This window comes from Hylobates moloch, unplaced genomic scaffold, assembly GCF_009828535.3.
Source record: "Hylobates moloch isolate HMO894 unplaced genomic scaffold, HMol_V3 SCAFFOLD_22, whole genome shotgun sequence".
In the NCBI taxonomy this organism is placed as follows: Eukaryota; Metazoa; Chordata; class Mammalia; order Primates; family Hylobatidae; genus Hylobates; species Hylobates moloch.
The window spans coordinates 16,652,845-16,679,658 of record NW_026652297.1 but is presented as its reverse complement, the minus strand read 5'-3'; the positions used below and the strand labels follow the sequence as shown (position 1 = coordinate 16,679,658).

Below are 26,814 nucleotides of genomic sequence, written 5' to 3'. Positions count from 1 at the left end.
AAGTGTTCCTATTTCTCCACATCCTCTCCAGCACCTGTTGTTTCCTGCTTTTTTAATGATGGCCATTCTAACTGGTGTGAGATGGTATCTCACTGTGGTTTTGATTTGCATTTCTCTGATGGCCAGTGATGATGAGCATTTTTGCATGTGTTTTTTGGCTGCATAAATGTCTTCTTTTGAGAAGTGTCTGTTCATGTCCTTTGCCCACTTTTTGATGGGGTTGTTTTTTTCTTGTAAATTTGTTTGAGTTCATTGTAGATTCTGGATATTAGCCTTTTGTTAGATGAGTAGGTTGCAAAAATTTTCTCCCATTCTATAGGTTGCCTGTTCATTCTGATGGTAGTTTCTTTTGCTGTGCAGAAGCTCTTTAGTTTAATGAGATCCCATTTGTCAATTTTGGCTTTTGTTGCCATTGCTTTTGGTGTTCAACAATCTTAATAGCATAATTGGCAATTCTATGGTTAAGTTTTAAATGAGTGCTGAAATGTTTAGAAACTAACATGATTTAATTGCTGTATAAAAATTTTGCCTCCCGACTTGTTTCCTTTTGCCTCACAGCAACACCTTACGAGTTACCCGTTCTGCTGCCCCCAGCACACTGGACAGTTCCAGCACTGCCCCTGCTCAGCTGGGGAAGAAAGGCAAAGAGTTTGAATTCTCACAGTTGCCCCTCAAAGTGGAGTTCCTGGAGTGCAGTGCCAAGGGTGGAAGAGGGGACGCGGGCTCTGCTGACATCCAGGACTTGGAGAAATGGCTGGCTAAAATTGGCTGAGAGGCAGCTCCAAAGCACAAGACCTGGATGTGTGTGACACACAGTTTTGGAAAAAGGGCTGTGGTAGTCTGGAGTTGATAAGGAAGGAGTACAAGATGTGGTTAGAAACATTTCCTTGTTCTGGAAACAAAGTACTGTTGAAACCAGCTTGGAATTTTTTTTTTTTTTTTTTTTTAAAGTTCAGTTCTCCCTTATGGCTGCCTTTCAAACAAGTACCTTTTATCTGATGCCTGTATCTTCCCTTTGTTAAGGTGTAACTTGATGTAGGGTCAAGGTTTTTGTGACAACAAGCAGACTCCACACAGAGAGGATATGATGAGACTATGGCCATCACCTGAAAAGTTTTCTTATCTTCTGTGCTTTGGTCCCTTTCTCCTGGAAACAAACCCGCCTATGTATGAAGCTAGTTGATTTCCAGTTGCACTATTTCCATTTGCCTCTGAAGTTCACAGGTAATACATTGTCTAGTCCTTTGCGAATTTCTCTGATTTGTGGGCACAGTTACAAAGTTTCCCCACATGTGAAGACAGGTACAAAATAGCAGAGCCAAGCAGACAGTGGGTCTGTTCTTCATTAGCTCCGTGACTTGTCCACACTCCAGTCTTAGCACTTATGTTTCAAAAGCTTGTCACAAACCCTTGGAGTCATTCCCAGATAATAGAACTGGAAATGATAAATCCCCTAATGCCACGGGTCTAGTGTGTTTTTAGTGGTATACTGGGAAGTGTATGGAGATTTAGGTGCTGCTCTGCTGTTCTGGATGGCTGAAGGCTCCTGGGCCATCTTCATGTGCTGCTTGAAGAGCTCATATTTTGTACTCCTGGCTAGAATGCTGTGAGGAACAAATACAAAGTGAAAAAAGTTCTCTAGATTTCTGAAGTGCATATTCATTGATGCCAAGAAAAAAAAAGTTGCCTTTTTGAAGTTACGTTCTTTGCTATCTTCTTAAACATAAGGCTTTTTTGAATGATTAGTATATTTCCTGGTAAAAAAAAAAAAACAGCCTGTCTGGCTCAAAGCAATTAAATAGAATGTAATGGTGAGTACAAATGAGTGCACATGTCAGGACTCAGGTCTAACTCCTTGTTTCCTGAGCCTAAAGATTGCAACATATACAGGAACACACTCTCCTATTCCTACCCCACACACTCAGGGACAAGCCCAACTAAAGCTTACAAGACCAGGGTGGCTCTGTCCAGGTGAGAAGCCAGTTATGGAACAGTGCATTAAGAGCCATGGTAGGCGAGGCCCACAGTTCTCTGGAGCATGCGGCAGGGGCACCCCACCTGACCTTGAGGATCAGGGGGAGTCAAAGGATAAAGCATGGGCCTGATGACATCTGAGGGAGTGTGATCCTCCATGTACGGCCTCTGCCTGCTGTCTCACATGTCCCTTCTGGTGGGTCACTTGGGCTCTGGGAGTACATGTCACCTCAGACCATCTGGCAGAAATACTCCAGGCTCCCACCCCAAAGCACGTGTCAGCCTTGCTGCTGGAGCACGAAGACAATGTAAATGAAACATGAAATGGAGGAGTTGTGAGACCCTGACCCTGAGTCCTTACTTGAAAGCTGCTGCTGGTGTTCTGAGTGTCTTTTGGACTCTTATTTCTTGCCCTTTTCCTTATTAGGCAAGCAGTAACTTAGGAAGTAGGTAAGAGCAATGAATGTGACATGCTTATGTAATGAATGTAGGAGCTCATGGGAATAGAAGTCAGTGGCTTGATGCTTGTGTTAGAGGCATGTGTCCCTCTCAGCCTCTTTTCTTTTTTTCTGGTTAATAATCTTACTTATTGGAGGAAGCAGCACACCAGAAAAAGTGACTGAAGAAGGGCTCCAAGTTTGAGTTTGATTCAAGGCCTAAAGCAGGTCTTCCAAGAAAGGAAAATTCTGTCTGGAACAGTGGTCTCAAATGTTAGTGGGCATCAGAATTACCTGCGATGCTTGTTAAGCTGATTTGAGGACCCTACTCTCAGACAATTTGATTCAATAGCAAGTCTGGTATTGCCTCAGGAATCTGCATGCTTAACAAGTCTTTTGTCAGTCGCATGGCACCCCTAGAGATGATCTGGCCTGGAGTGTCACGTGTGCCTTTACTCTTGTTTTTAAAGTCTCTTGGAGCACACACCCTGCTGAGTTTTTTCTGACAGGGTCAAGTCAGCAGGCATGGGAACTCTGACCTTGCTTCTTACTCCTGTACTAGTTAGTAGCAGGCATTCCGTTCTTGTGGCTTTGGGCCAGGATGAGGTCACGGTGACTAGTCTTTGGGAACTGGGAAGGGTTTTGATGGGAGGTCAAATCTGCTCTCTCCACTCAGGTGGTGCCCTCTTGTGGCCCTGAGGGCATTTGACTAAAGTAGGCCCATTTCGTGAGATGGGCAGGTGTGGCCAGAGTAGAAGGAAGGGTGTCAGGTTATGGTGACAGGCCAACTAGGCATGACTGTATGACATAGATGAGACATTTGAGCTTGAAACACCTTGGGAACATGGCAGTGTATGGGCACTGAGACCTCCTAGGACAGCAGCTGCCTAATGCAAATGACCCTGTTCCCTGCTAAGACTGCAGTGAGATGCCGTCGTGGAGGGGCAGCTGTGATGAGTGAGCCCCTCCTTGGGGTTCTCTGGGGCACTCTGTTGGTGAATATGTCCACTTCTGGAATGGAATCTCCCAGTGGGTATGGACACGGGCAGACCCAGAGGGGTCTAGGCACTGCACAAAGTTTCTTCCTTTGGCTCCTCTCCAGCCCGGGCCTTGGTAGCCTCTCCACTACCAGGTGCCTGACAGTCCACTGGGGGTTCCTAATCAACAGAGCTGCTGTTGGTGGGGAGTTCCTGGGGTTTGTCACTTCCCACTGCCTCTGTCTCAGTGCCTCCTGGGCTGTCAGTGTTCCCCTGTGGTCCTGCCTTGTATGAGGTGCTGGCCATGCTCTGTTGACTTAGATCATTTCAGCCAGTCTATGCTTTTTCTTGTTTTTGAAGTTTCGGGTTCAGCACAATTGTCAAAGCTTCAGTTGGCTCATGCCTGTCCTTACCTGAAGGCCATCAGTGGCAATTAAGATGCCTATCTCTTTCTTTATCTCATCCCTTCACACATTTAAGGAAAGGTGATCACCACACCTACCTTCATTTAAATGCGCAGGAAAACAATCCCACTTCCCTTCAACTGTAAACCTCGAGAAACTTGACTGCTCACAAGAGCCTTGTACACATTTATCCATTGGGTAAAGGCCATGCCTTGCAGCAGACCATGGAAATACTAAACAAAACGCAATTCCTGCTTTAGAGGCTAGTAGCCCCGTTCTGAGGTTAAGAGATGTGCCCTTTCAGTGTGGTTTCCCTGCTCTCTCAGTAGTGTGAGCTCCATCACTGCTGCACTTGACTCCTAAGTGCTGTGTGGGCTTGTGGTCAGCTGCCAGCCATGCAGCCCCAACAGGACTGCCACTTTTCCACTGGCCTCTGAAATGCCAGTGTTCCCATGATGCTGATGTGTGAGGCACATGGCTATGTTCTGTTCACTTGAATATTGTTTTCAAGGGTTTTTTTTTGTTTTGTTGAGACAGAGTCTCACTCTGTCGCCCAGGCTGGAGTGCAGTGGTGCCGTCTCGGCTCACTGCAACCTCTGCCTCCCGGGTTCAAGTGATTCTTCTACCTTAGCCTCCCCAAGTAGCTGGGATTACAGGCGTGTGGCACCACACCTGGCTAATTTTTCGTATTTTTAGTAGAGATGGGGTTTCACCATGTTGGCCAGTCTGTTCTCAAACTCCTGGCCTCAGTGATCCGTCCACTTTGGCCTCCCAGAGTGCTGAGATTACAGGCATAAGCCACCATGCCCAGCCTGTGTTTCAAGTATTGAAATCATTTTGTTTCAAAGTTTTTTTTTAATTTGAGTTTAGCACACAGTGACCTCCACTCTTGTACACTGATGAGGAGAACCATGCTGAGCAGCGTCGCTGAATGCCACACCGTGCACTCTAGGCAGGATGTTCACCACAGCTCTGCCATCCTCCCATCCATGGCTGAGGAATCCCAACAGCACTTCCTTAGTCCGCCAAAGGTAGGAACTGCTGGACAGCTGTGAATGCCGTCCCCAGTGAGATCACTCGCTTCCCTGTAGTGTGAAGTCGTGTCACCGTGAATTCTTGGGGAATGACTGCTTGTGTTGGAACCGCTTCACTTGAGCCTTAGTCTGGCCCATGCAAGCACCTCCTTACTGGCCCTCAGCCCTCTGTCTTGCCATATCCCCTGTACCTGCTCTGCCTCACATTTTACAATTGGCAGCCAGAAAAAGTAAGGCTTAGTGGGCAGGGACATCTGCTTCCTGTCTCTTCTAATCAAAGATGGCTTCCTTGAGGTGGCAGCAGATTGGAGGGTGTTCTGGAACCTTTATAAGCTTTAAAAGGAAAGGTAATTAGTGAAGTTGGACTTGAAGAAGAGTGAGATTCCCAGGCTAGGGCAATTTACCTAATCTTGGCCTTTGTTCCTCTTTGGATTGGTCCCAGAACTGTGCTGGCTTTCTGAGCATCTTTAGTCTGGAGATAACCGAGACCTGGAGGGGCCACTCAGGGATGTTCCTAACTGGTGTGGGGTGGGGCTGCGGATGGAATATGGCAGCTAGATGTTGTCAAAGGTCATTATAGTTCACCTTAAGTTCTTGCCTTTAAATGGCTTTCTGAAAATCACCAGAAGCATGAGAGATCCCATCCCTGTACGCTCTCCCCCACTTCCTAATCCCCTAGCCATGGCAAGCAGAGAGTGGGGATGAAGGAATATATCGGACCCCTGACTGTCAGTTCTGCCTGAAGGCTCCCTTCCCAACAGCCTTTCGGCAGAATGGACATTAGGGGAATGCGTGTGGATTTACTCTCATGAGTGTCTCCCATCTTTCCCCCTTCGGAGTTGGTGGACAGCCCAACTCCACCAGTAGGAGGAAGAAGCAAAGCAGCAAAGGGCTTTAGGTAGTGGACATACCACCCAGGCATGAGAAGGACTCTGTGGAGCACACACTTGAGGAACTCTGTTTTTGAACCCCCCATTTATGACTGCACCACTTAAACACAGACAAGAAGCTTTGTTTTGAGAATTAGGACAGTTTATTGTTTGACCAACATGCTGAGTCTTTTCCACATTTTACACAGTTTAATGTGAAATCAACATGGCGGCTATGTCTTCTGAGCCCATAACAGATGGAATTGCCACCCTCTGTGCTCCTCACAGCCAATCACTTTAAAGGGATGGGTGAGGGGAAAGTGAGAGGAGAAGTGGACACACACCGCGAGATGCAGGCTGGCCTTCGATGCTACGGAGGCTTCCCACCTCCTGAAGGAACCATGTAAACCCCTGCTGCAAGGATTTCCTGATGAAACCACACGCTGCTGGGAGTGCCAACCAGACAGGGGTCTGGAGTCCAAGGAGTTTGCACATTGAGATCCCAAGGTTTTGGAACACCTAAATAGTTCATGTCAAACAAAAATTCAAAGGGTGTCCTGATCTGTGTGGGTGCCCATGACAATCAGAGTAGACTTGGAGACTGGCCCTTGTGCAGTAGAGGAGCCCAAAATACCACCAATATTCTAACTCTTATGCTGGGAAGAACCTAGTGTCCTAACCAAAGAGTAGAGATGGTTTGAGGAGCACACCCATGCACAGCAGTCCTTGCTGTGTGATAAATATGGAGTCACATTTGTTCACACACAGGGCAGCAATGGATGAGAAATGGAAACTTCACTAGTTCTGATCACTCCTAACTTGCCGGGTGATCCTAATAAGCAAGTCACCCGTCTCCATCCTGGTTTTCCTGCCTGTAGACGGGAAGAGTTGTGAGAGCTCTGCTTCACACAGCCGTGACAAGGTGACAATGCCTCACATTCTTTGGGGAGAGGTAGTTCGGAAACGAGTGGGCACACCATCTGCTCGGTTGATGCACACAGACATCTTTCTGTTCAGCTGTCCCTCCAGTGGCTCAGACACGCCTCACTGTCCTTGGCTACCTGGTCCCATCTCATCCTGACATCCTCACCTGCCTTCCATCTTGTGAAGGAATGAGGCTGCTCTACCTGCAGGATGCCGAAGCCAGGAGGGCCATCCCTTTATTGTCACAACTGGTATCCCAGGGCAGGGCCTCCCAGCACTGGCTAGCCACCAGGATGATGCAGACGTTGCACCTCAGATGTGTCTGCACTCTTAACTACCACCATTTCAATCCCTGTTTCTGTTGCCAGAGATACTGAAACTGGTCTGGCCATTGCTCCCCTCAGACCTGGGAACATGACTGAATGTTTAAGGATGACAACAAGAAGAGAGCAGCAATAGATAGCAAGGAGGCCTCTGACCAAGGGAAACTGCTGCCAACAGCCACCAAGCCAACTAGCCTTGGATCACACAACTGCAGCCACGGTGCTCAGGATTCTAATGTCACACCTTCATGTTGATGTACGTATGATCACCCAGCAAGTTAAGAGTGATCAGAACCAATGTGTTTCCACTTGTAAATAGGCTGTTTGCTTTTTCCATCTTACACTCAATTTTCCTGATGCCTGCAGAACAGGAGCTTTGTTGACAGCTTTTAAGATTCACCCCCCTCACCCCCACCATCCCAAAAAAGAAGGCCAAGGGGATCCTGCTAATCTGCCAGGTCAGGTCTAGTCTTTGGGGAGAGGGACTGAACTGCTCAATTGAGAACATTTCCTCAAAGGAATCCTCCAGTTTGCCCTCTGCTAACCCAACTGGATTCAGCAAAGATGCAATGCCCTTGCTGGGGTGCTGAGGCAATGCCATGACATCTTCTTCAAGAGCACCTAACAGTTTATTATGGAACCTTAACTCTGTGCCAACTCTACCTGCAAGCAAGGGGACAGGGATGGTGCCTGCTCAAGACAATAATCAGGGAACCAACAACTTCTGAAAAAGGTCTGGCTGCCTTTCCACACCCCAGGAAGGGAGGGGTGGAAACCGCACCTGCGGAAGGGAGCGCCATGGAACCTCTGAGATGGGAGGACGGGAGGAAGCCACCTTCAGCCTCAGAGGCCAAGGGGCTGGGGAGAACCCAAACTCAAAGAGAGGATGTTGTGTGCATGCTAGGAAAGGCAGGACTCACTAAGGCCCTGTCAAACCGAATGCTATCTTTTACTGCTCCTCTAGGCCAGGATGGAAAAACAGTCCATGGTGCCTTGGATGTGTGTGCCCATGAGAAGGGAACTGAGTTTCTACTGTTTTATGGGATGTTTTTTAAAAAAGCTAATCTTTAGTGCCAAGAAAATAAAAATCTACCATACGTTCATTCACTGAGACCCAGTGCAGATCCCTGTAAATAGGGCGGTCTCAGAGGCCACAGGTGATGGCCCTCGCTGCCAACCAGGCAGGACACTGTCATGTGGACTCCTGTAAATTCTCTCGAGGTAAGTAAGCACTCTTCCAACAAGCACCACTTGGGGGTGTGCCCATGGTGGGGGGACACTGGCCCACACAGGCATGCACACCCGTGCATATAAAGTACATAGAGAAATGGTGGAGATATTCCCGTGGGCTATGTTTGCCTGTAGTTTAACACAACTATGCATTATTTTATTGATGGCAAGACAATCACAAGTTATTTGACGATATTAAGTATTTCTTATTTCAACACGTTGCAGTACTTTTGAATTTCCAAAACTTATCACAATGCAAGTTCCAACTTGAGAGCAGGAGAAACAAGAATATACATTGAGCACATGTATCTCCGTGAGGATGTGTTTGTGGAAGGTGTATACACAAGTCTATCTCTATATATAATTATGTACACACATATAAAAACTAAACACATGACATCTGAGACATGTTCAAACATTGGTCTTTGCCTTTTGCAAGAGGTGCTCAGTGGGATCCTGCTTCCTCTCTTCTTCACCTGAAGAGAAATTCCTTGCTAGAGATGAGCTCTGGCATACAGCCTCCTAGGCAGAGGGTGTGTGGCAGGCCCACTGCACAAATATCAGTCCTGCCAGATTCTGCTGCACTTACTGCCTGCCATTTCAGATTAATTTCTGAGAAGTTTCAAAATTCATTCCAACAACCTTGTGGAGTTCAGCCCACCATACCCCAGATGGTCATTCATCCCATCTATGACATGCCCAGCAGCAGCCTGGAGGGAGAGCCAATGACAGCAGGGAGAGTGGGGTTTACACTCTGGCCAGACTCACTGCCCATTGCACCTGGCTCTGTGCAGGCTCAGGGCAGTGAGTCTGAGTCTATTTGGAATGTTGGCCACGTAGGTTATATCACTTAGTGGGAAGAGAGAGTTCTCTTCAGAGACTTTGCAGATTCTCAGGACTAAGCCATTCTCAGGAATGAATCAAAAATGGAAGAGATGGCTCTCTGGGGGCAAGTCCTAGTGCCCTAGGCAGCCTTCTGGAGACCCCACCTGAACCATACCCTCAGGTGACCACAGCACAGCCGCAATAGCCACAAAGATATGTCCACAAAGACTTCAACTGTGCCATGCCAGTGGGGTGAAAACATAGCGACAAAACAGCTTTTCCAGAAAGCACTCAACAATATTAGCAGCCGAGGCTCTAAGAACATGGATCTTTCAAGGTGGTGGTTCTGCAGACAACCCCCCCTCCCCAATCACAGAGGATCAACTCCAGGTGGTCCAGCTTCCCTGACATCCAGGAGGAAGGCTTCAGGATGGCACGCTGCCCAACATCACACACTGAATTTCTTAGACTTGGCCCAGGCATGTGTATTGACTGCTGGGTGGGCTGGTTAAAATATTTTCAGAACTACACATGGCACCCCAGTCTATAAACCATGCACCATGCAGCTGCAATTGCCAACAGCACCCCGTCCTTCTGATGGCCTCTTGCTCTGCCAGTCCCTGAGGGCACAGAGAACACAAGGTTTCCTGTACCCTCAACCCCCTTCAGGGCTTTTCAGGGAAGGAGAAAGAGACGTGGGAGCAGTTCCCCTGGGGGCTGCTGCCAGGCTGCCAAGATCCCACAGCCCTTGGTCTCAGCTCCACACAAGGTTGACGACTCACTCTGGCCATGGAAGGACAGAGTCAGAGCTACCTTTTCAGAGGCTGATGTGTTCAACCAATGTTTGATTTAACCAGAGTAGGGCCTGGAGAGAGGGGCCAGATGGCCCCAGACTGAAGCCTAATTAATTTGCTCAGTTAATTGTTTTAATTTATTGGGCTGGGGATGGGAGGAAGGCAGAGGTGATGAATGGTTCAAAGAGAACAGGAAGGAGGAGGTGTGTGGAAAAGGTTCTCTATAAGTTTACAAATATACAAAAACAAAAAGCACATCTTTCAAATAAAAACGACTACATTTTTATCTGGCAAAAAATTGTATACACATGATTTAAATTTTTTTTAAATTTTAACAGTTTTTGGCAATCTTAATAAAGTACAATATATTACAACCAAACCAAAAAATAGTTGTTTAAGTAACAGCTGTTAAGAGTGATGTGATCCCTGATGCCCAGCCTCCCTCCCCATCCCACCCTACTCCTAGAGACAGAGAGAAAAGAAAAATCCTCCCATCTTGATAACTCAGTTCCCTCCCCCCTTAGGAAGCTAGCCAATAGGAAGCAACACAACAAGCAAGGAGTGTCATGGGAAGCCGCAGGTCGGCTCTGCATTAGCAGGAGCAGCCGCCCTCGCTGGCCGGGGGCTCCTGGGGTTTGTCCAGCTTGATGTCGATCACTGCAGGGGGACGGGCTAAGGAAGATGACTCTCCCGGACAAGCTGCCACCCCACTCAGCGCTGTGCACTGTACCCTTTGGCTACTGCTCTGTTTCTCTGCAAACACCTAGGGACTTGGCTTTTGGTTTGGCTGGGCTAGGAAGGATGCAATACCAACTCCCACCTTGCCTCCTCTTCCCTTCACCCGTCCACTTCCCCCAGCGCCTGTCCACCCAAGCAAAGCCTGTCTTGCCTGGGCCGGGGGGTCACCATCTATACCAAGGCCAGGGAGTCCCTTTCCCAGAAGCCTTCCCTTGACCAGTGCTCAAATGCCAGCTCCCAGCCCTGGCCTCAGCCCAGTTACCTGTCAGCCCCACTCAAAGTGCAATGGAGATGAAGAGCCTGCTGGGTTCACATCTCAAAGCACAGGGGTATGTGGGCCTTGCCTAATTGGCAGCAGGAGCAAACCCCTCAAGCTTTAGTCAGAACACATCACTTAGATCCTGAGGATGGTTATTGTGAGAAGCCACATCCATGGGGCCTAAGCACAGCCCCCTTGCCAGCCTTTTCCACTGGTGCCCTCAGGGGCTATGGGATAGAGAAGCACTTAGCAGAACCACCAGAGGGACTGGTTCCAAATAAACAGCCAGGCTGGCCCTCTGCCTTCCTCATCAGGCTCAAAACCAGCACTGTATTTGAGATTTTAGCCTTGCATCAAACCAGACCTAATTATAGCTGAGGATCAGGCCCTTTGATACCTCACAGAATTGCTCTTCCTGGACAGGGATTGCCTTAAGACAGGGGTGTGTGGGGTGTGGTGGTATAAGAAACACTGTTTTGGAACTTCTTGCTGGCATCCTAAGGATGCTTTTGTGGCTCCTATTTGAGGACAACAGGAGAGGTTCTTTCGTTTTAAGTATTATGAAAAGCCATGCTTCTCCTGAAGTTCACATTTTCTTTCCTTGCCTTGGCTGTGAGGATGCTCAGAGCCAACTTTTTGGCCACCTCTAACAACCATGCAGCCATGGCATATATTTTGAGTATGACTTTATCTCTGACTTTTCTTTGCTTTTCCTACCTTTATTTTCCCTATGTGTGTGTACACACATACACATACACTTTATCTTGTGTGTGTGTATGTATATGTATCTTATACCATGGCAGCCTATACATGAGTAAATAGATAATAAGCCAGTGCCTTCCTTCCCACTGCCCACTGCAGCCCACCTTTTGTTCTCCCTACTCCAGTCAAGCAACCTGCTTCTCTACTGCCTATCATTTTCGGCAAACCCACTGCCAGGAATGCCCTGCTGTTTCTCTCTGCCAGCTGCAGTTCTATGGCCCATGCCGGCAGCGCAGTCCCATTCTGTACTGCTGGCCTGGGCACAGGCCTCCTTGAGGTCTCCTGGTCTTCTCTGAGGGCCCCTCTGAGCCCAGCCAGCTCTCTCTCAGCATGGTGGCTTCCCAAAGCCAGCTCTGGTGACAATCATGTCACACTCTGCTACAGAAACAAAGCGTCCATGGATTTCTCACTCTGGCATTTAAGGCCTCCCCATTTAAGGTCACCCCAACCACCCTGTTGACGCTAGCTCATCCCCTTCCCTCGATCACACACCAAGGCTCTTACCAACCAGATTTTCCCCACTTTAAACACGTCCTATGCTTTCCTTTTTTCCTTTGTTCATGCTGTTCTTTCCTTCTAGAAGTGATGCTCCCTCCCCCACACCCAGCCTTCCTCCCCATCTCCACCTGTAAAAATGTCCTCATTCCTTGGTCCAGGGTGCACGCATTAGTGGCCTCTCCTGCTGAGCGCTTACTCTGTGCTGAGCACTATAACTGCACTACCTCACTTCCACATTAGACCTCATGCAGTGGGGAGTAAAAGAGCCACCTTCCAGCTGGGAAGCTGAGGTGACCAGGTACAAACCCAAGGCTATCTTGACCCCAGCCTTCTACTTTCAATGACCTGGCTGTGCTAAGCCCCTTGTGGACTGGCTTCTCAAACTCAATACTACTGACATTTTGGGCCAGGCAATTCCTTGTTATGAGGGCGTCCTGTGCACATAGGATGTTCAGAAGCATCCCTGACAACTATCTATGAGATGCCAGTTAAACCCCATTCCCTCTACCCCAATTTATGGTGAGCCAAAACGTCTTAAGACATTGCCAAATGTCCCCTGTGGGGAGGGGAGGGAAGGGCTATCAGTCCTGGTTGAGAACTAGTGGTATAGCTTGAAAGTTGGCCACTGTTAACAGCATTACGTTCTGCCCAGTATTGAAGTCACCTACTACCACTAAAAAAATCTCATGCACAATTTGAGTCACAATATACTTTTGTACACTGCACAGCAATAGTTCTCAAATGGATTGCATCAAAATTTTCTGGGATATTTGTTAAAAATATGTCTCACTGGGTCCTACCTTGGTAGATGTGGGGATGGGCCCCAGATGTGTGTTTTTAACAAGTTCTTTGGAGAGTCCCCATGCACAGACATCCGGGAAACCAATTCTACTGATGCTTCTAGAACAGCACTGTCCAAACAACTTTCTCCGATGATGGAAATATTCTATATTTGCACTGTCCAAGATGTCACCATTAGCAACATGGGCAACTGGGTACTTGAAAGGATCCTAGTGCAAGTGAGGAAATAAACTTTTAATTCAACTGAATTTTAACTAATTTAAGTCGGAACAGCCACATGTGGCTGCAGAATTGGAGAGCACAGGCCCAGCTCTTCCGCTAGGAGCTTTCCCACAGGCTCTCATTTAATGACACCTCCTTCCTTGTTATGCCACATGCTGCTGAAATGCAGTGCTCAGGGGCTGCCTGCTGATTGAGAGGATAGGGAAGAATGACTGGACCCACGTCTAAATAATGCCCCAGAAGGGGAAACTCATGGTTTCTCACAAGCCTCAAGAGGTTAGATATGTGCCTTTCTGGCAGGCATGGCCAGAGCACACCCGCCTCTTCCCTCTGGGTCAAGTGTGGCCCATCATGGGCCACATTCAGTGCCCACTGTCCTTTCTCCCTGGTTCCTGGAACAATGATGGGTGGGCCCAGACAGCCTGTTACAAACTTACCCCCTACTTCCCAATCCCAGCGCCTCTGACGCTACTGCAGCACAATCCTGTCTGTATCTGGAATGTCAAAGCACACCACAGCCCCATCAGAGAGTGCAACAGGGCTGTGGAATCCAATCATTTGGATGTGGTTCCAGCTCTGAATTAAGGAGCTGGGAGGCCTTGCGCATGCTCTGTCTGGTTTGCGGCGTCACTGTCCTCACCTGCTTAGAGCCACTTCATGAAGTGCCCACACGACTGCTGTTCCTTTGCGTAAGCCAGCCTTGTTCAGAAACAGTCCGGGGCCCATGCGATGGAGGCATACTGTATTTGGGTAGAAAGTGGGGGTTGGGGGGTTGTGTATGTAGAACCAGTAAGGGGCTTATGGCTCTACCATTTGGTGGCCCCTTGGCCCCTACTTTGTTGAGAGAGCAGACCAGTGGAGGGTGCTGCTGAGCAGAAGTGTTGGCCAGAGCGGCCCTGAGGGGGGCCTCCTGTCTAGAACGTGAAGAAGAGGTGCAGCAGCCCCCCCATCTAGACCTGCAAGCAGCAGACGGAAACCTCAAACCACACGTTCACCAAGTCCTGAGCCGAGCAAGTGAGGCCAAGTGTGAACAGTTTATACAGCGCCACAAAGCAGTGCTTCTGTGTGGCTGCTCTCAATGTGGAACACAATTATGAACAGGACCCCAAAGCACACACCTTCAAAACACCTGGATTTGAACTGTGAGTAAGCAGAAATGCCAGCACCCCACCCCAAAAGAAGCAGAATGACGGCTGCCTCTGCCTGGTCCCTCTGGGACCTCTGGTGGTCACTCTAGCACCTGCCTCGTGAGAGGCCCAGCAAGCTGGCTCCTGGGCAGAAGTGAGAGGATGGGGGTACATCTACCCAGATGAGGGGACCCCTTAGCTAGAAAAAGGGACACAGGCCACATCACCCTGTGCAGTCTGTTTGCAACCTGCCATGTATCCTTTCTCCCAAGGGGCCCAAAGGTCAGTGGTAGCTGGATGAAATGCTAGGCATACCAGGATGATGACAAGCTCACTGTCACCCTGCACTCAGCCCAGTCTGACCTGATCGTGGGCCCAGCCTGGAGCCCTCAACAGCGCAACTCTGGGAGAATGTGAATGAAACGATCACCACTCACCCCGGCCAGTGTGCCACACCTTGGGAGCTGGTGGGATGGAGAGCGGGCAGCGCAACCCTTCCCCTCGCTGGCAGGCACAGCGGAGATCGCCTGCACCTTGTCTGCCCCTCTCCTTTGGTCCTGCTCCTATGTTTGCCCTTCAGGTTGGCTTCTGTATGTTCCTGGAACCTTGAAGGAGTCCCATGTGACAGGTGATTCCATAGGGGCTCTCTCCTGAGCTCTGGAGCCTGGCTCTGCTGCTGAGAGCCATGGGGTGCCCTCGTTTAAGTTTCTGAGCCTCAGTTTCCTCATCTGTGATTGGAGTCTCATAACTGACCAACCAGGAGATACTCCTCAAACCCCCTCCTCTCGGCCACTGCTTGTCCTCTGGTGACACACAGACCATGGGACTGCTGGGGCACCTGCTCCTTGGTGAGCCTTCCTGAGCCCCCCCGGGGGGTGGGTCTCAGCTCCTTGAGCAAGGCTGGAGAGGCGTAGCTTCCCTCCAGGCCTGTGTCAGCCTCCCCTTTGCTGCAGCCCTGAGACTCCTGGTGTCCTGCCCGCCCTGCCCCAGCAGCTCCATGAGGCCTCCAACATTAAGCTGTGTGCTGCTTTCGCTTCTGATTCTCATCAGCCCAAAGGTGCCCTTCCATCTTCCCAGGGCCCTTCTCTGATCTGTCAGGGATGTCTACCCTCAGAGGCCTGTGGGATCAGTGGGGGATGCTGGAGAGCTGCTGTGTAGGGACAGGTCCACTCTAAGGGATGCCAGCCAGGGATCTGCATGCTCGGTTTCTGGTGGCTTACTCAGGCAGGGACATCTGACTAGATGCAGGGGAGGCCCAGGTGTGGGCAATGCCTTCCCCTGCTGAAACAGTTTTCATCTGATTCTCTCAAATGCCCTTAGAGGGACAGTGTCCCACATGGAATAGGGCTGGATACGGAGGAAGCAAGCCTGAGTGTGAATCCTAACTCTGTAACTTACATGCTGTGTGACACTGGGCAAACCAGACTACCTCTCTGAACCTCAGTTTCAGCATCTAGGTGTCCCTTCAGGTTGGGGCTGGTTTGTGGGTGATGCGCAACTGTCCCACAGATCAGTGGGGAGCCTCAGGGGCTGTTCAGGGCTGGGCAGAGAAGGTGGGCGGTACAAGGTGGGGGCATCTGTCTGAAGGGGGAAGCTGTCTCGAGTAGACTGAACCACATTGAGATCATATCCCCAGCGACGAGACTTTCTTGCGGTGGAGACTCTGCCTGTGATCATGAAACCCATACCCATGCTCAATGTAAAGAAGGGCAAAGTCGCGTTTCTCACTCCCCACCCCACGGCATCACTCTGTGCACACCCCTTTGGTAACTTCCTGCTATTCTGGAAGAAGAAGTAGATGGTTAGAGCCAGATGGGGGCTCCAAACCATGGGGTTCAGCTGCATCCCACCTAGAGGAGGCCCCGTGCCATTCGCGGCAGACCAGGGAAGGCTGGGCGGGGACTGGGCGAGTGTCTGTCCACTGCACTAACATATTCAGTGAATAAATGGCTCCTATACATCTTTTCACTCACTTGTCAAAGGAAAAGGATACTCCCTTCTTTGCTTTTCTCCTGGACATTCTCCATTCCAGGTAGAGCTGATGCCACACGTCGAAAAAGCTGGAAAGATGAAGAAATGCAGTGTAAACCCCAACCCTGGCCCTCCCCTCTGCTCCTCACTGCACCTGTACCCTCTCCCCTCTTCCCCTCCCAACCTGCAGCTTTACTCTCCCATCTGCCCAGCGGATGGTGCCCTCAAAGGTAGCAGCTGTGCCTATGTTCTCTCTCCCCCGCCTCTCACAGCATTGGGTCTGGGCAGGCCTCAGTAGCTTGTGGAAGGAAGGAACAAAGCTGTGGCCTCTCACCCAAGCAGACTGGCCACAGGGTCACTGGGGTGAGCTTAAGTCATGTCAGTGACTGCAAGGGACTTCCTCTAGTGCAGAAAATGGTTTGGGCCTCTGGGTGACAGGCCTTAAGGTGGGCTTCTGCACACAGCCCTCATGGGGACCAGGCATAGGGAACCGACTTGCCCTTGAGATGAATGACTCTGCTCGGGGAGCCCTGCAGGTCCGGCGCCAAGGCAGCAAACAGCAGGGCCAGGGCCGCATGGGCACAGTGGCAAGGCTTCTCTGAGAGTGCGAGGGATGCAGAAGTGTGAATGCAGTCTTGTGGGCTTGTTTGGATGTGTAGGAGTGTGAGTTGTTTATTGTGTGTAGGAGTGCGTGTACAGTGTATGTGTTTTATCTGTAGGACTGCGTGGAGAATGTGTGTGTTGTGAGTGGTGCATGTGAGTAGCTGCATGTGTGTTTGTGTAAGCATATGGGGGAATGTTTGAGTGTGGTGTGTGTGAATGTGTGGCATCTTTGTGTGTTTGTGTAAGTGTGGGGGGAATGTGTGTATAGTGTGTGTCCTTGGTAAGGTGTGTGTCTGCGTACATGTGGGTTTTCTGTGTGTGTGTGTGTCGGGGCAGGTGTGGGTGGCAGGCGACAGGTGGCAAGTGGCAGATGGGGTGCTGGCAGAGATGGAATCTTCGAGGTGACAAGTACAAGGCAGAAGTGAGAGGCACAGAAGACTCTGAACTGCTATGCTCTGAATGCTGGTCCCCCTGCAAATTCCTATGTTGAAACAGAATCTCCAATGTGACAGTGTAAAGAGGTGGGGCTTTAGGAGGTGCTTAGTCAGGAGGGTAGAGTCCTCATGAACAGGATGAGTGCCCTTATGAACGAGGCCCGAGGGAGCCTGTCTGCCCCTTCCACCTTGTGAGGATGCAGCCGGAAGGTGCCATCTAGGAGGAAATGGGCCCTCACCAGATACTGAATCTGCCTGCACTTTGACCATGGAGTTCCCAGCTTCCAGAGCTGTGAGCAATACATTTGTATTGTTTATATGCTACCCCGCCTATAGTGATTTGTTACAGTAGCCTGAAAGGACTAACCCAGGAGCACTGCCCGCTCTCCTCACAAATATGAATTGCAGGAACTGGGTGGGCTCTGGGCTCATACCCTCCACTGCATGAGCTCTCTGAAGACAGGGTGAGTCTTATTCACGGCCTCACCCCAGAGCCCAGCCCCAACCGAGCACCCGGGCTGGGTGACAGGGCTAAAGGCCATGAGGGCCCAAGCAGGGAAGCTGCTGGTGGGCCCAGCATGGTGTGAGACTCTTGTGGGCGGGCTGCAGAGGAGGCTCTGCGGTGGAGTAGCCATTAGTAGGCAAGGGTAAAAGGGCCTGGGCCATCCTTCCTGAGCTTTCCTTCACGGCATTGGCCCTGGGCAGCTCTGATCTGCCTGTCTGGCTCTCAAAACAGTCACAGCCTCTACTAGTGGCCAAAATGCCACTAGGGATTTTGAAGGGTGCTCTAGGATCAGGTATGTGTTTCTAGGGTCAGGCATGGGTTTCTGCGAGTGGATATGCTCACATTTAGATCCAGGAGTCTGCACTGCATGGAGACTCCTCTGAGCCACACAAGGTTCGAAACTGACCACATTTAACTCCTGCTAAACCACTGCATGGGTTCCAGAGCACTCTGGGGGTGGAGGCATCAGTGCCTCCCTGACCCTGACTGCTGAGGCAGATGCTACCTGCCCTATGGACCTCCTGGTACTGCCCTCCCTCTGCTTCCCTGCTTCCCATGACTTTAGGGCTCCCAAAGAGCAGCAGCCCAGTCTCTCCTGCATGCTCGCAGGGAGCAGGAAGGACCATGACAGCTTCAGCCCCACACCAAGGGAGGCTGGGAACAGATGGGAGTGAGTGAAGCCCTGCTGAGGACACTCTAGTTAGGGTGGGGCACTGAGTCCTGGAGCTTTGGGGCCCCCAGCGTCACACAGTGTCCCTTCCACCCTTCTTGTCTCTTCTTGTTGCTCTGCCAGCCCACCTTCCCCACTGCCACCAGCACTGTCCATGTGGGGCAAACCTTCACTGCATCCAGAAGGCCAGTGCTGTATACACAGCTTGCCGAGGGTTCCCAGCAATGCTAGGGTGGCAGGGCAGAAGCGACCGCCAGGCCAACCACACTCCTCACCCAGAGTCCCCTCCCCACACCTTGGGCACCCTGCAGCCACACCTTTGCTGCTCCCCTGCTTGACATGCCCTCCCTCCTCACCACCTCTCCAACTCCTTCTCATCCCCAATGGCAGGAGTTCTTAACCTTTCCGTGAGCCAAGGACCCCTCTGGCAATCTGGTGAAGCCTATGGACTCCTTTGAAGTATGTGAAATCAATTACATAGGATGGTAAAGGGAACTACTGAGTACTGAAATAAACTTCATCGACATTTGTGCTTCCTTATGAACACACTGAACAGCGAGAACTAGCAAGAGATCCAATAACTACTGTGACACTGAAACACTGATGCATGTAAAGTTCAAGATACGTGCAACATTATGAGGTGATGGGAAGGCATCTGTGATTTCTATTGGTGGTAAAGCCATAGGCACTGCTAATATGACTGTCATTGCCTACATTCATCATTGAAGGACAAATCAGACATCCTTCAGTGCTATGGACGGGTTAGTGGTTAGTGAAGATAAAGGTGCAAAGTTTTCCAGCCCTGTCTGCTGACATGCTAAATTCCATCCATAGACTACTCAGGGGCCCTCATGCTGCAAGGCTCGGCCCTAACTCCACTGCCTCGCCCTCCTGTGAGTTCCGACCACACCATGATGGGCTCTTTTCTCCAGATCTGAGTTGCCCTCCACAGCCCTAAGCACTTGCTAAGTGCAAGGCATGAACCCCAAATGCTGATCAGATTGAATTTTCCTGCACCCGTCATCTGAAGTGGGGTGAGGGGCTAGGGAACCACTGCTTCCCTCAGCCTCCTGGAAGCTGGTGGCTGGACACTCTCAGGGCCTGCTACGCAGGCCATGACTGGCCACTGCTATGGTGGCTGGTGACTTACGTTCTCCAGATGCCGTGCCCGGAGTGGTCCTTCCCTCTCTTGGGCTTTACCAGCTCCGGAAATTAGCTCCCCCTCCCTGGGCGCATCTATGGGTGTTCTGGTTGGCTGCCCCAATCCCATCACCAGCCCTTCAGGGCAAGGCAGGTCTGAGCCTGCAGCTGACCACAGGGCCACACTGTGCCAGGCCCCGTGCCAGGTGTGTCCTCACCTGCTTCACGTTGTAGCCGGTCTTCGCACTGGTCTCAATGAACATGACGCTCAGTTCTTTGGCACGCTGCTCCCCCTCCTCGATAGTTATCTGCCTAGAGATGAGGGGAAGGGGGGAAATCAGCTCAGCAGAGGAGCAGCCCCTGGCAAAGATGAGGAGAGACCCGCCCAGCAGGGCAAAGGGAGCCCACCGGGCCCTTGGTCAGCCCTGAAGACAGGCTCTGATCCCAGGGGTCCCTCCCGGGCACCAACCAGTCTCTCTAGCACAAAGCAGGCACCACTTTGTGCTAGGGAACAGCACGACACTATCCACTTCCCCCACTCCTTCCTTCGTGTCTTCTCAGCTTCAAAGCAGGCCCTGGGGTAGGGCTGCCCCATACCTGCCTTTCCCAGTAGTCACTACTATAGAGCGTGTGCTTATGAAGAGATTCAAGCCAGGCAGTGCCACTGTGGGTGGTATTATCAGTCGCATTTTCCCTGTGAGAACGCTAATGCTAAAAGTGTCTCCCCCAGGGCCACAAAGCTACTTAGCAGAGAGGGCTCCACAATGGGGCAGGCAGAAGTGGGTGAGGGTATGAAGGGCCTGGGTACTCTTTGTACTGGGATTTGAGCCCAGTTTCCCTTACTTTAAGGACAGAACTCTAGTAAGGCAGGCTCTAATTCAGATGATTCCTCAGGTGGGCAAGGGACACTGCAGGAAGCCCGCACTGCTTGCTGGAGTCCACGGCCTGTCACTTTATCTGCCCAAGTCAGGGTCACGTGAAATGAGTGGACAGTGTACACACATGGCACCTCAGTTCTCCCTGTGCATGGAGGGCAGCGTGGAGGAGCCTCTTCAGAGAAAGCTTCATGCCAGACACAGCCACAAACCAGGCTAAGCAGGCTATGGCTGTAGGTTTGTGGTCTGAATGCTCTGCATGCTCACACCCAGGGCCCAGGGTGTTCACAGCCCCACGCACACTGGTGCAGACACTTCACAGGCACAGACAGTTCATGGTGCACACACTGGGGCCTAGGGGACTGCTGTGTCTGGGGCAGTGCTGTGGCCATGGCAGGGCCTTAGACCACACACTGCTGGGTCAAGCCAGGTGCACAGGGCTCTGTGGAGACAGCACACGGAGGAGTGCCCCACCCCTGCCTGGTGGTGGCAGACACGGCTTCACAGATGAGACACCCACGGGTGAGAGTCTACCAGGTGTCCTCAAAGCTCCTAGTGTCTCAAGGGACCTTTTCCAGATGCATAGTCAGAAGCACAGACACACCACCCATGCATCCCAGAGCTCCCTGTCCAGGAGCGGTTACAGAGGAGTGGAGGGTGGCACCCTGCACCTGTGTGCCCTTGCACCTACCTCTTATCAGCCAGGTCCGTCTTGTTGCCCACCAGCATGATGATAACATCACTGCCCCTCTCTGTCCTGACGTCGTCGATCCACTTAGAGGTCTGTTGGAAGGAGTTGAGATCTGGAGGCAGAAAGTGAGGATGAACTGAAAGCCAGGGCCAGCCACCAGTGGGAGATGGGAAGGGGAGGTGTGAGCCGGGAGCAGGAGGGAGGGTCAGCATGTGCTCTCAGATACCCAGGGAGGGGTGTGAGCTCAGTCAACACAGATCAGCTGGGTAGGGTCTTTCAGAGGGAACCGGGCCCTGCCCTGCGGCCCTGGGGAGCCACTTGCACTGTTCAGCCGCCCTTTGTGGGAGAGGAATCACCCCATCTGGAAGATCACGGTGTCATGATTTGCTACATGGAATAGTGGCTTTAGGGGCCCACCTGAGAGCCAGACCTGACTCTGGGGATTCAGAGTGGAGAGTGAGAACTGGGTCACACGTGTGTGTGCATACACAGACACGCGCACGCGCGACTTGGCAAGTTTGGAAACAGTGAGGGGTGGGCAGAGGAGGACACAGCAGCCTCCAGGGAAGGGAGGGCCCCACTGAGTGGTGTCCCCACCATGGGAGCTCAGGAGAGTTTGGGGAAGGCCAGAGGAGTTTCTGAAGAGAACCCTCAGGCTCTGCAGGTGAGAGGAGGGGAAAGGTGGCCCCGGGACTAGTCAGGGGAGCCAGGTGCACTCGAAAATCCAGGAGAGACAAGGCCACTTCTGGGCAGCCTGACCCCCCTCAGCTGCCATGATAGGCCTTGCAGGGCAGAGCAGCTATAAGGCAATACCCACCACTCGGCAGCCTGCACACCCAAGGGGAGGGGAGGCAGCTGTCCTCAGAAGCCTCAGTTTCACACAGCCTGGTATCCCTTCTGATGCGCCTCAGGCCATGTGAACCCAGGCCCTTGTGGGCCCAGCTCCCACCTGCACTCAGGTGTGGAGGGGGCCTGTGGTCAGAAGAGAGGTGGATAGAGGGGGTGGGCAGAGCCAGGGCAGCAGGCTGGGCGGCAGGGGCATGCACCAGCACGGGGGCATGCATGCTTTCTTGTGTGATTTTTAAGGCTGTGGACAGCACCTAGGGCGTCCGCCCACTTCAGGGTAACCACAGCCCTGAGGGCTTATCAGGTGTGTTCCATTACAAGAGCCTTGCAGGTCTGGCCTCTGCATCGGCCCCCCACCCCCACCTCTGGCCCTGTGCGCCCTTGAGGCTGTGCAGTCCTGTTAAGAACACCTGCCCTGGCCCGAAGAGCCACAGTATTGGAGAAGGATTACCAGCCTACTGCGCTTCCAGACCCCCTTGCCTACCTTCCCAGGGAGTCCTGCACCCACGGCTGCTGGGCCGGGGTTGGCCTAGGGACCAGCATCTTCTCCCATGGTGACACACATATAAAAGTAGCTCCTTAGGGAGCTTTCTGACAGCCAGGAGAGGGAGGGTGCAGAAAGGCTGGAGCAGGGCCAACCTTGTGAGCATGTGCTCACACCACATGCTGGCCCCCGCTCTGAGCAGGGCCAACCTGGCCCTATAAACCCTTGCTGGTTGCAGGAGGGTGGGGAGCAGTAGAAAACATGTTGGTGTTCAAAGGCAACTCACCACTGCTCCCTGCCTTTCTGCATTCAGGGAGCAATCGCACACACGTGTGCACACACATGCGTGTGCACAAACATGCATACACACACATACACATACACACAGGCCTGGCCAGGGTCACACCTGGGCCCTGGACCCCCTATGAGCCACCCTCCCTTAGGAGCAGACCCTCACTCACTTGTGATGTCGTACACCACCACAGCCACTGTGGAGTCCCGGATGTAGCTGGGGATCAGGCTGCGGAACCTCTCCTGACCAGCTGTGTCCCAGAGCTGCAGTCGCACCTGTCTCAGGGAGGGCAGGACCACGGGCAGAGGGGTCAGTGGGGCAGTGAGGTCCTCCTAGTCTGGGGGACTGGGAGAGCCGGGCTCTGCAATGCTGGCATCACCAGCTCCAGCCCCCAGTGTCGGCAGGTGCTCTCAGTGGTGCCCAGTTAAGGGTCCTAGGGGATAAGCCCAAAGGAACCCCCCCCCCCCCCCCCCCCCGAGTCCTAATATTAGGTGCTCACCGTGCGGTCCTCTAAGTACATGGTTTTTGACAAGAAGTCAATCCCAATGGTTGCCTGTTAGAGAAAAGCACAGGATGGTCAAAACCAAAAGGTCTCATGCAAAGGGGCGAAAGCCTGGTGACCACAGGTGGTGGCATAACTAGCAAGAGGGGACACTCATGTCAGGTCTAACGTGGCCATGCTCTGTCCTCCCTGCCCCTCCACCCACCACTCAGTGGCTCTCTCGCTGAGGGATCAAGCTGAGGAAAGATGAGGGTGGCCTTTATAGGGTGAGATCCTCTCTGGAGAGGGAAAGTGCTTCGGGAGCAGTGAGAGCGCAGTGGTGAGAAGGCCTCCCCAGGAGCAAGGCCACTCAACGCACATATCCTGCCCTCCCCACCTGGGCTCCCTGCCTTGTTCCACTCATGGCCTAACCTGCAGCTTCCAAAGCCTCTTCCCTCTGCCCTAAAGCATGGGCCTGGGCTCAACACTGACCTCGGGAGGGTGGGAGGGTGGGAGGCAGGGCGCAGGAGCAGGCAGCCTGCTGCTGTGTGGGGGCAAACAGCAGCATGGCTTTTCTCAGGTGCGGGTGCTGCAGACCACCCAGAGTGGCCTCTCGCTGGGAGGCCCCACTGGCTCTGTTCTTCCCAAGCCAAAACGTTGGAAGCTGTCACTAGCTCCCCTGTGCCACACCTATGCCTTTCTGCCTGGCACCTGCGAGAGGCAGCCAGCCTTGTGGCCAGATGGCCAGGACCCACCACTCACTTGCTGTGTGGCCTTGGGCAGGCCACCAACCTCTCTGGGCCTCACATGCACCCGGTACCTGTCAGTAGGACTGAGATGCTGTCAATGTGAAATGGAGATATCACTGCTATGTAATCAATAATAACAAAGACTTGGACACAGCCCGAATGTCCAGGGCACGGAATAAGCATAGTGTGGTATATCCATGTGATTAGAACCCTTGGCAGCTATTAACGATCACATTCTTGAAAAATTATTTAAGGATTTGGGGAAATGGTCATCCAGTTAAAAAAACAAACAAAAAACAGGTTATAAAACATCATGTGGCGAGTGATCCCAATTAGATTAACTCAAGTAGATCTATGAGTATTTTTCATGTTTTCTTAGACACTGAAGTAAAGGGAATCTGCTAACATGGTAATAACATCATGGTCTGAATAGTGACAGAGCATTCTGTTTCCTTCATTACACTCCTTCATTACACTTTTCTGTACTTTCCACGATGAACATATAACAGTTCTAAAATTAGAAAAAGTCCTTTGAAATAAAGTTTGATAAATAAGTTTGTGTGGAATGCCATGATTTTTGACTGCAAAAAAACACAACCAAAGGAAGCCCAAGCAAATAGAAAAGGTCATGTCTCCAGGCCCCCCAGGCTGAATGCAAAGGTATGCACCAATGTGTGTGCACAAGTGTGCATGTTTACATAGTCACACTCCCAACTCATTCCACAAAGGACTGAGGGTGGCTGTACCCTCCTGGAAGCTTGCCTTATAACACAAAGAAACGGAGGGTCATTCTACGCTCTGGATGCTAGAATGTGGGTACCAGACAAACACCTTAGATATAACCCAATCAATCCCTTACTTTGGAGATGAAAGAATAGACCAAGAGGGCTAAAGGACATGCCTAGTGTGACTTCACTCTTCAGTAGCAGGGCTGGGAAGATCAGAGCTCCAAACTTGGCAGCACCTGGGCTCTTTCCAGCCCAGCTTCGCATAGTGTAGCCACCAAGGGACAAATCTGCAATGACCAGTGCTTGTGGATGCAGACTTTTTCCTTCACAGGTATATGTTAGATTGACAGTCCTTGTCTTCCGATTCCCTTATGGAGAAATGTGCCTAGCAGGTAGAAGTCTCTCAACTCCTCAATGCTCAACAGGCTCCCCAGGAGTGACATGCTCCTTTTGTAGAGTCACCTTTGAACTAAAACCAGGTGCATGAGTTTAGGACTGGTGGCAGGGACTGCTGGTTGTCCCCAGTATGTAGTTTCCCTTTCTATAGTAACAGAATTCTGGGTGTGCAGATGGACTCAGGGCTGCCCCAAATAAAGACCATATTTCTCAGCCTTCTTTGCAGCTGGGTGGCTACGTTCTGGTTAATGGGATGTGAAGGTGATGTAGGCATCTTTGGGGTCAGGTCCTCTGTGGGTAGGGAGTACCCACAGCTGCTCCCTTTCCCACTGTCCGGTGGGGATGAGTCATAGTGGCCCATCCAGATGAGGATGACAGAGGAGCGATGACATCAACGAAGCCTGACTCCCTGACCCTGAGGAGCTACTTCAGCAGCGCTGGACTGCTCAGATTGTTCTATTTTGTTTAAGCCACTGTTATTTTGGGTTTCTGTTAACATAGCCTAATTAACAAGCAAAGAACCATGGAGAAACATATCTCTCAAAGGTAGGCACCCAATGGTAATACTACTGATAACTGTAATGATGACAACCCCATCACAGCTCACATGTCACAAGGCACTTCTGCTTCCACAAAGGGCAGAGAAGTCACCAAATGAAACAAGGAATTGTGCCACTTGGATGAAGTCCCAGCAAAGCTCAACCCAGTGGCCTCCATAATCATAAACACCATTACCGAACATCCACATACTTTCTCTCACATCCCATAACAGACTGACCAGAGGCAGCAACGAGGAACCTGAACGAGGCCAACATCCCATCTTCTCCAGCTCTCTCTTAATTCCCGCTTCCAGCTTCCCCATCAGAGAAACCTCTGGTCCCTTAACTGTCTACTCTCTCAGACCTGTTCTAGCCACACTCTCCATCTGACCAGGCCACTGAGCCACTGAAGAACTTCCATAGCTGTGGAGATGGCGCCAAAGCATAGGCATTGTCTCTGGGTGTAACTGGGCCCTCAGCTCTGCTCAAAAACATATTCCTAAGTTTTGCTTTCAATAATGGCTGAGTGGCTTGTATCAAACAAACCCTCCAACAGAAAACTATTTTAATATCTGGAAAAATACAAGAAATAACAATTTGCAAGCACTGAAGAATGATCAAAAGCAGGACGAGACAGGGCGCAGTGGCTCATGCCTGCAATCCCAGCACTTTGAAAGACTGAGGCAGGAGGATCACTTGAGCCCAGGAGTTTGAAAGCAGCCTAGGTAACATAGTGAGACTTTGCCTCTACAAAAGGTAAAAAATAAAAATTAATCAGGTGTGGTGGTGCCTGCCTGTAGTCCCAGCTACTTGTGAGGCTGAGGGGAAGAATCGCTTGAGGCTGGTGGGGCTGAGGATGCAGTGAGCCATGATGACACTACTGTACTCCAGGCTGGTCAACAGAGCAAGATCCTGGCTCAAAAGAAAAAAAAAAAGTAGGTAGGGGTTACAACCACTCAAGGAATGGAAGAGAATTAGGTAGATTCTACATTAAATCAATTTGCCTCCTGATGAAACTCCCCAGTCCCACCAAATTAAAAGAACTTCAAAAACACCTCAGACTCCACTGAAACACCAGAAAGGCTGGCTTTGGGAGGAACAAGATCATCTCAGGACTGAGGGTTACACCAGAGGACTAAGAGAAAACCAAAATTAATCTATCGCTATGGTCTGAATGTGTCCTCTGTAACCTCAAATTCAAATGCTGAAACT

The 26,814-nt window shown here is 51.1% G+C and overlaps 1 protein-coding gene and 1 long non-coding RNA gene across 3 annotated transcripts in view; one reads left to right on the top strand and one right to left on the bottom strand.

The window, feature by feature from the left end:
* Window positions 1–22: 22 nt before the first annotated feature.
* On the top strand, window positions 23–7,258 carry LOC131382306 (uncharacterized). The gene is made up of 2 exons (XR_009211674.1): window positions 23–4,823; window positions 6,988–7,258. It is a non-coding gene; the product is annotated as an uncharacterized LOC131382306 (long non-coding RNA).
* A 1,044-nt stretch (window positions 7,259–8,302) lies between these two features.
* RAB6B (RAB6B, member RAS oncogene family) overlaps window positions 8,303–26,814 on the bottom strand; it is a 69,024-nt gene continuing 50,512 nt past the window's right edge. Inside the window, exons 3-8 of one of the 2 annotated variants that reach the window (XM_032143450.2) lie at window positions 23,209–23,262; window positions 22,879–22,984; window positions 21,088–21,199; window positions 19,740–19,833; window positions 16,192–16,258; window positions 8,303–10,448 (exon numbers count right to left, since the gene is read on the bottom strand). In XM_032143450.2, coding sequence (XP_031999341.1) covers window positions 10,384–10,448; window positions 16,192–16,258; window positions 19,740–19,833; window positions 21,088–21,199; window positions 22,879–22,984; window positions 23,209–23,262 — 498 coding nt within the window. In that variant the 3' untranslated portion in view covers window positions 8,303–10,383. Of the gene's footprint in view, window positions 10,449–12,130; window positions 13,812–16,171; window positions 16,259–19,739; window positions 19,834–21,087; window positions 21,200–22,878; window positions 22,985–23,208; window positions 23,263–26,814 lie in introns of those variants that run through there. The other variant, XM_058433605.1, reaches the window with a different exon arrangement.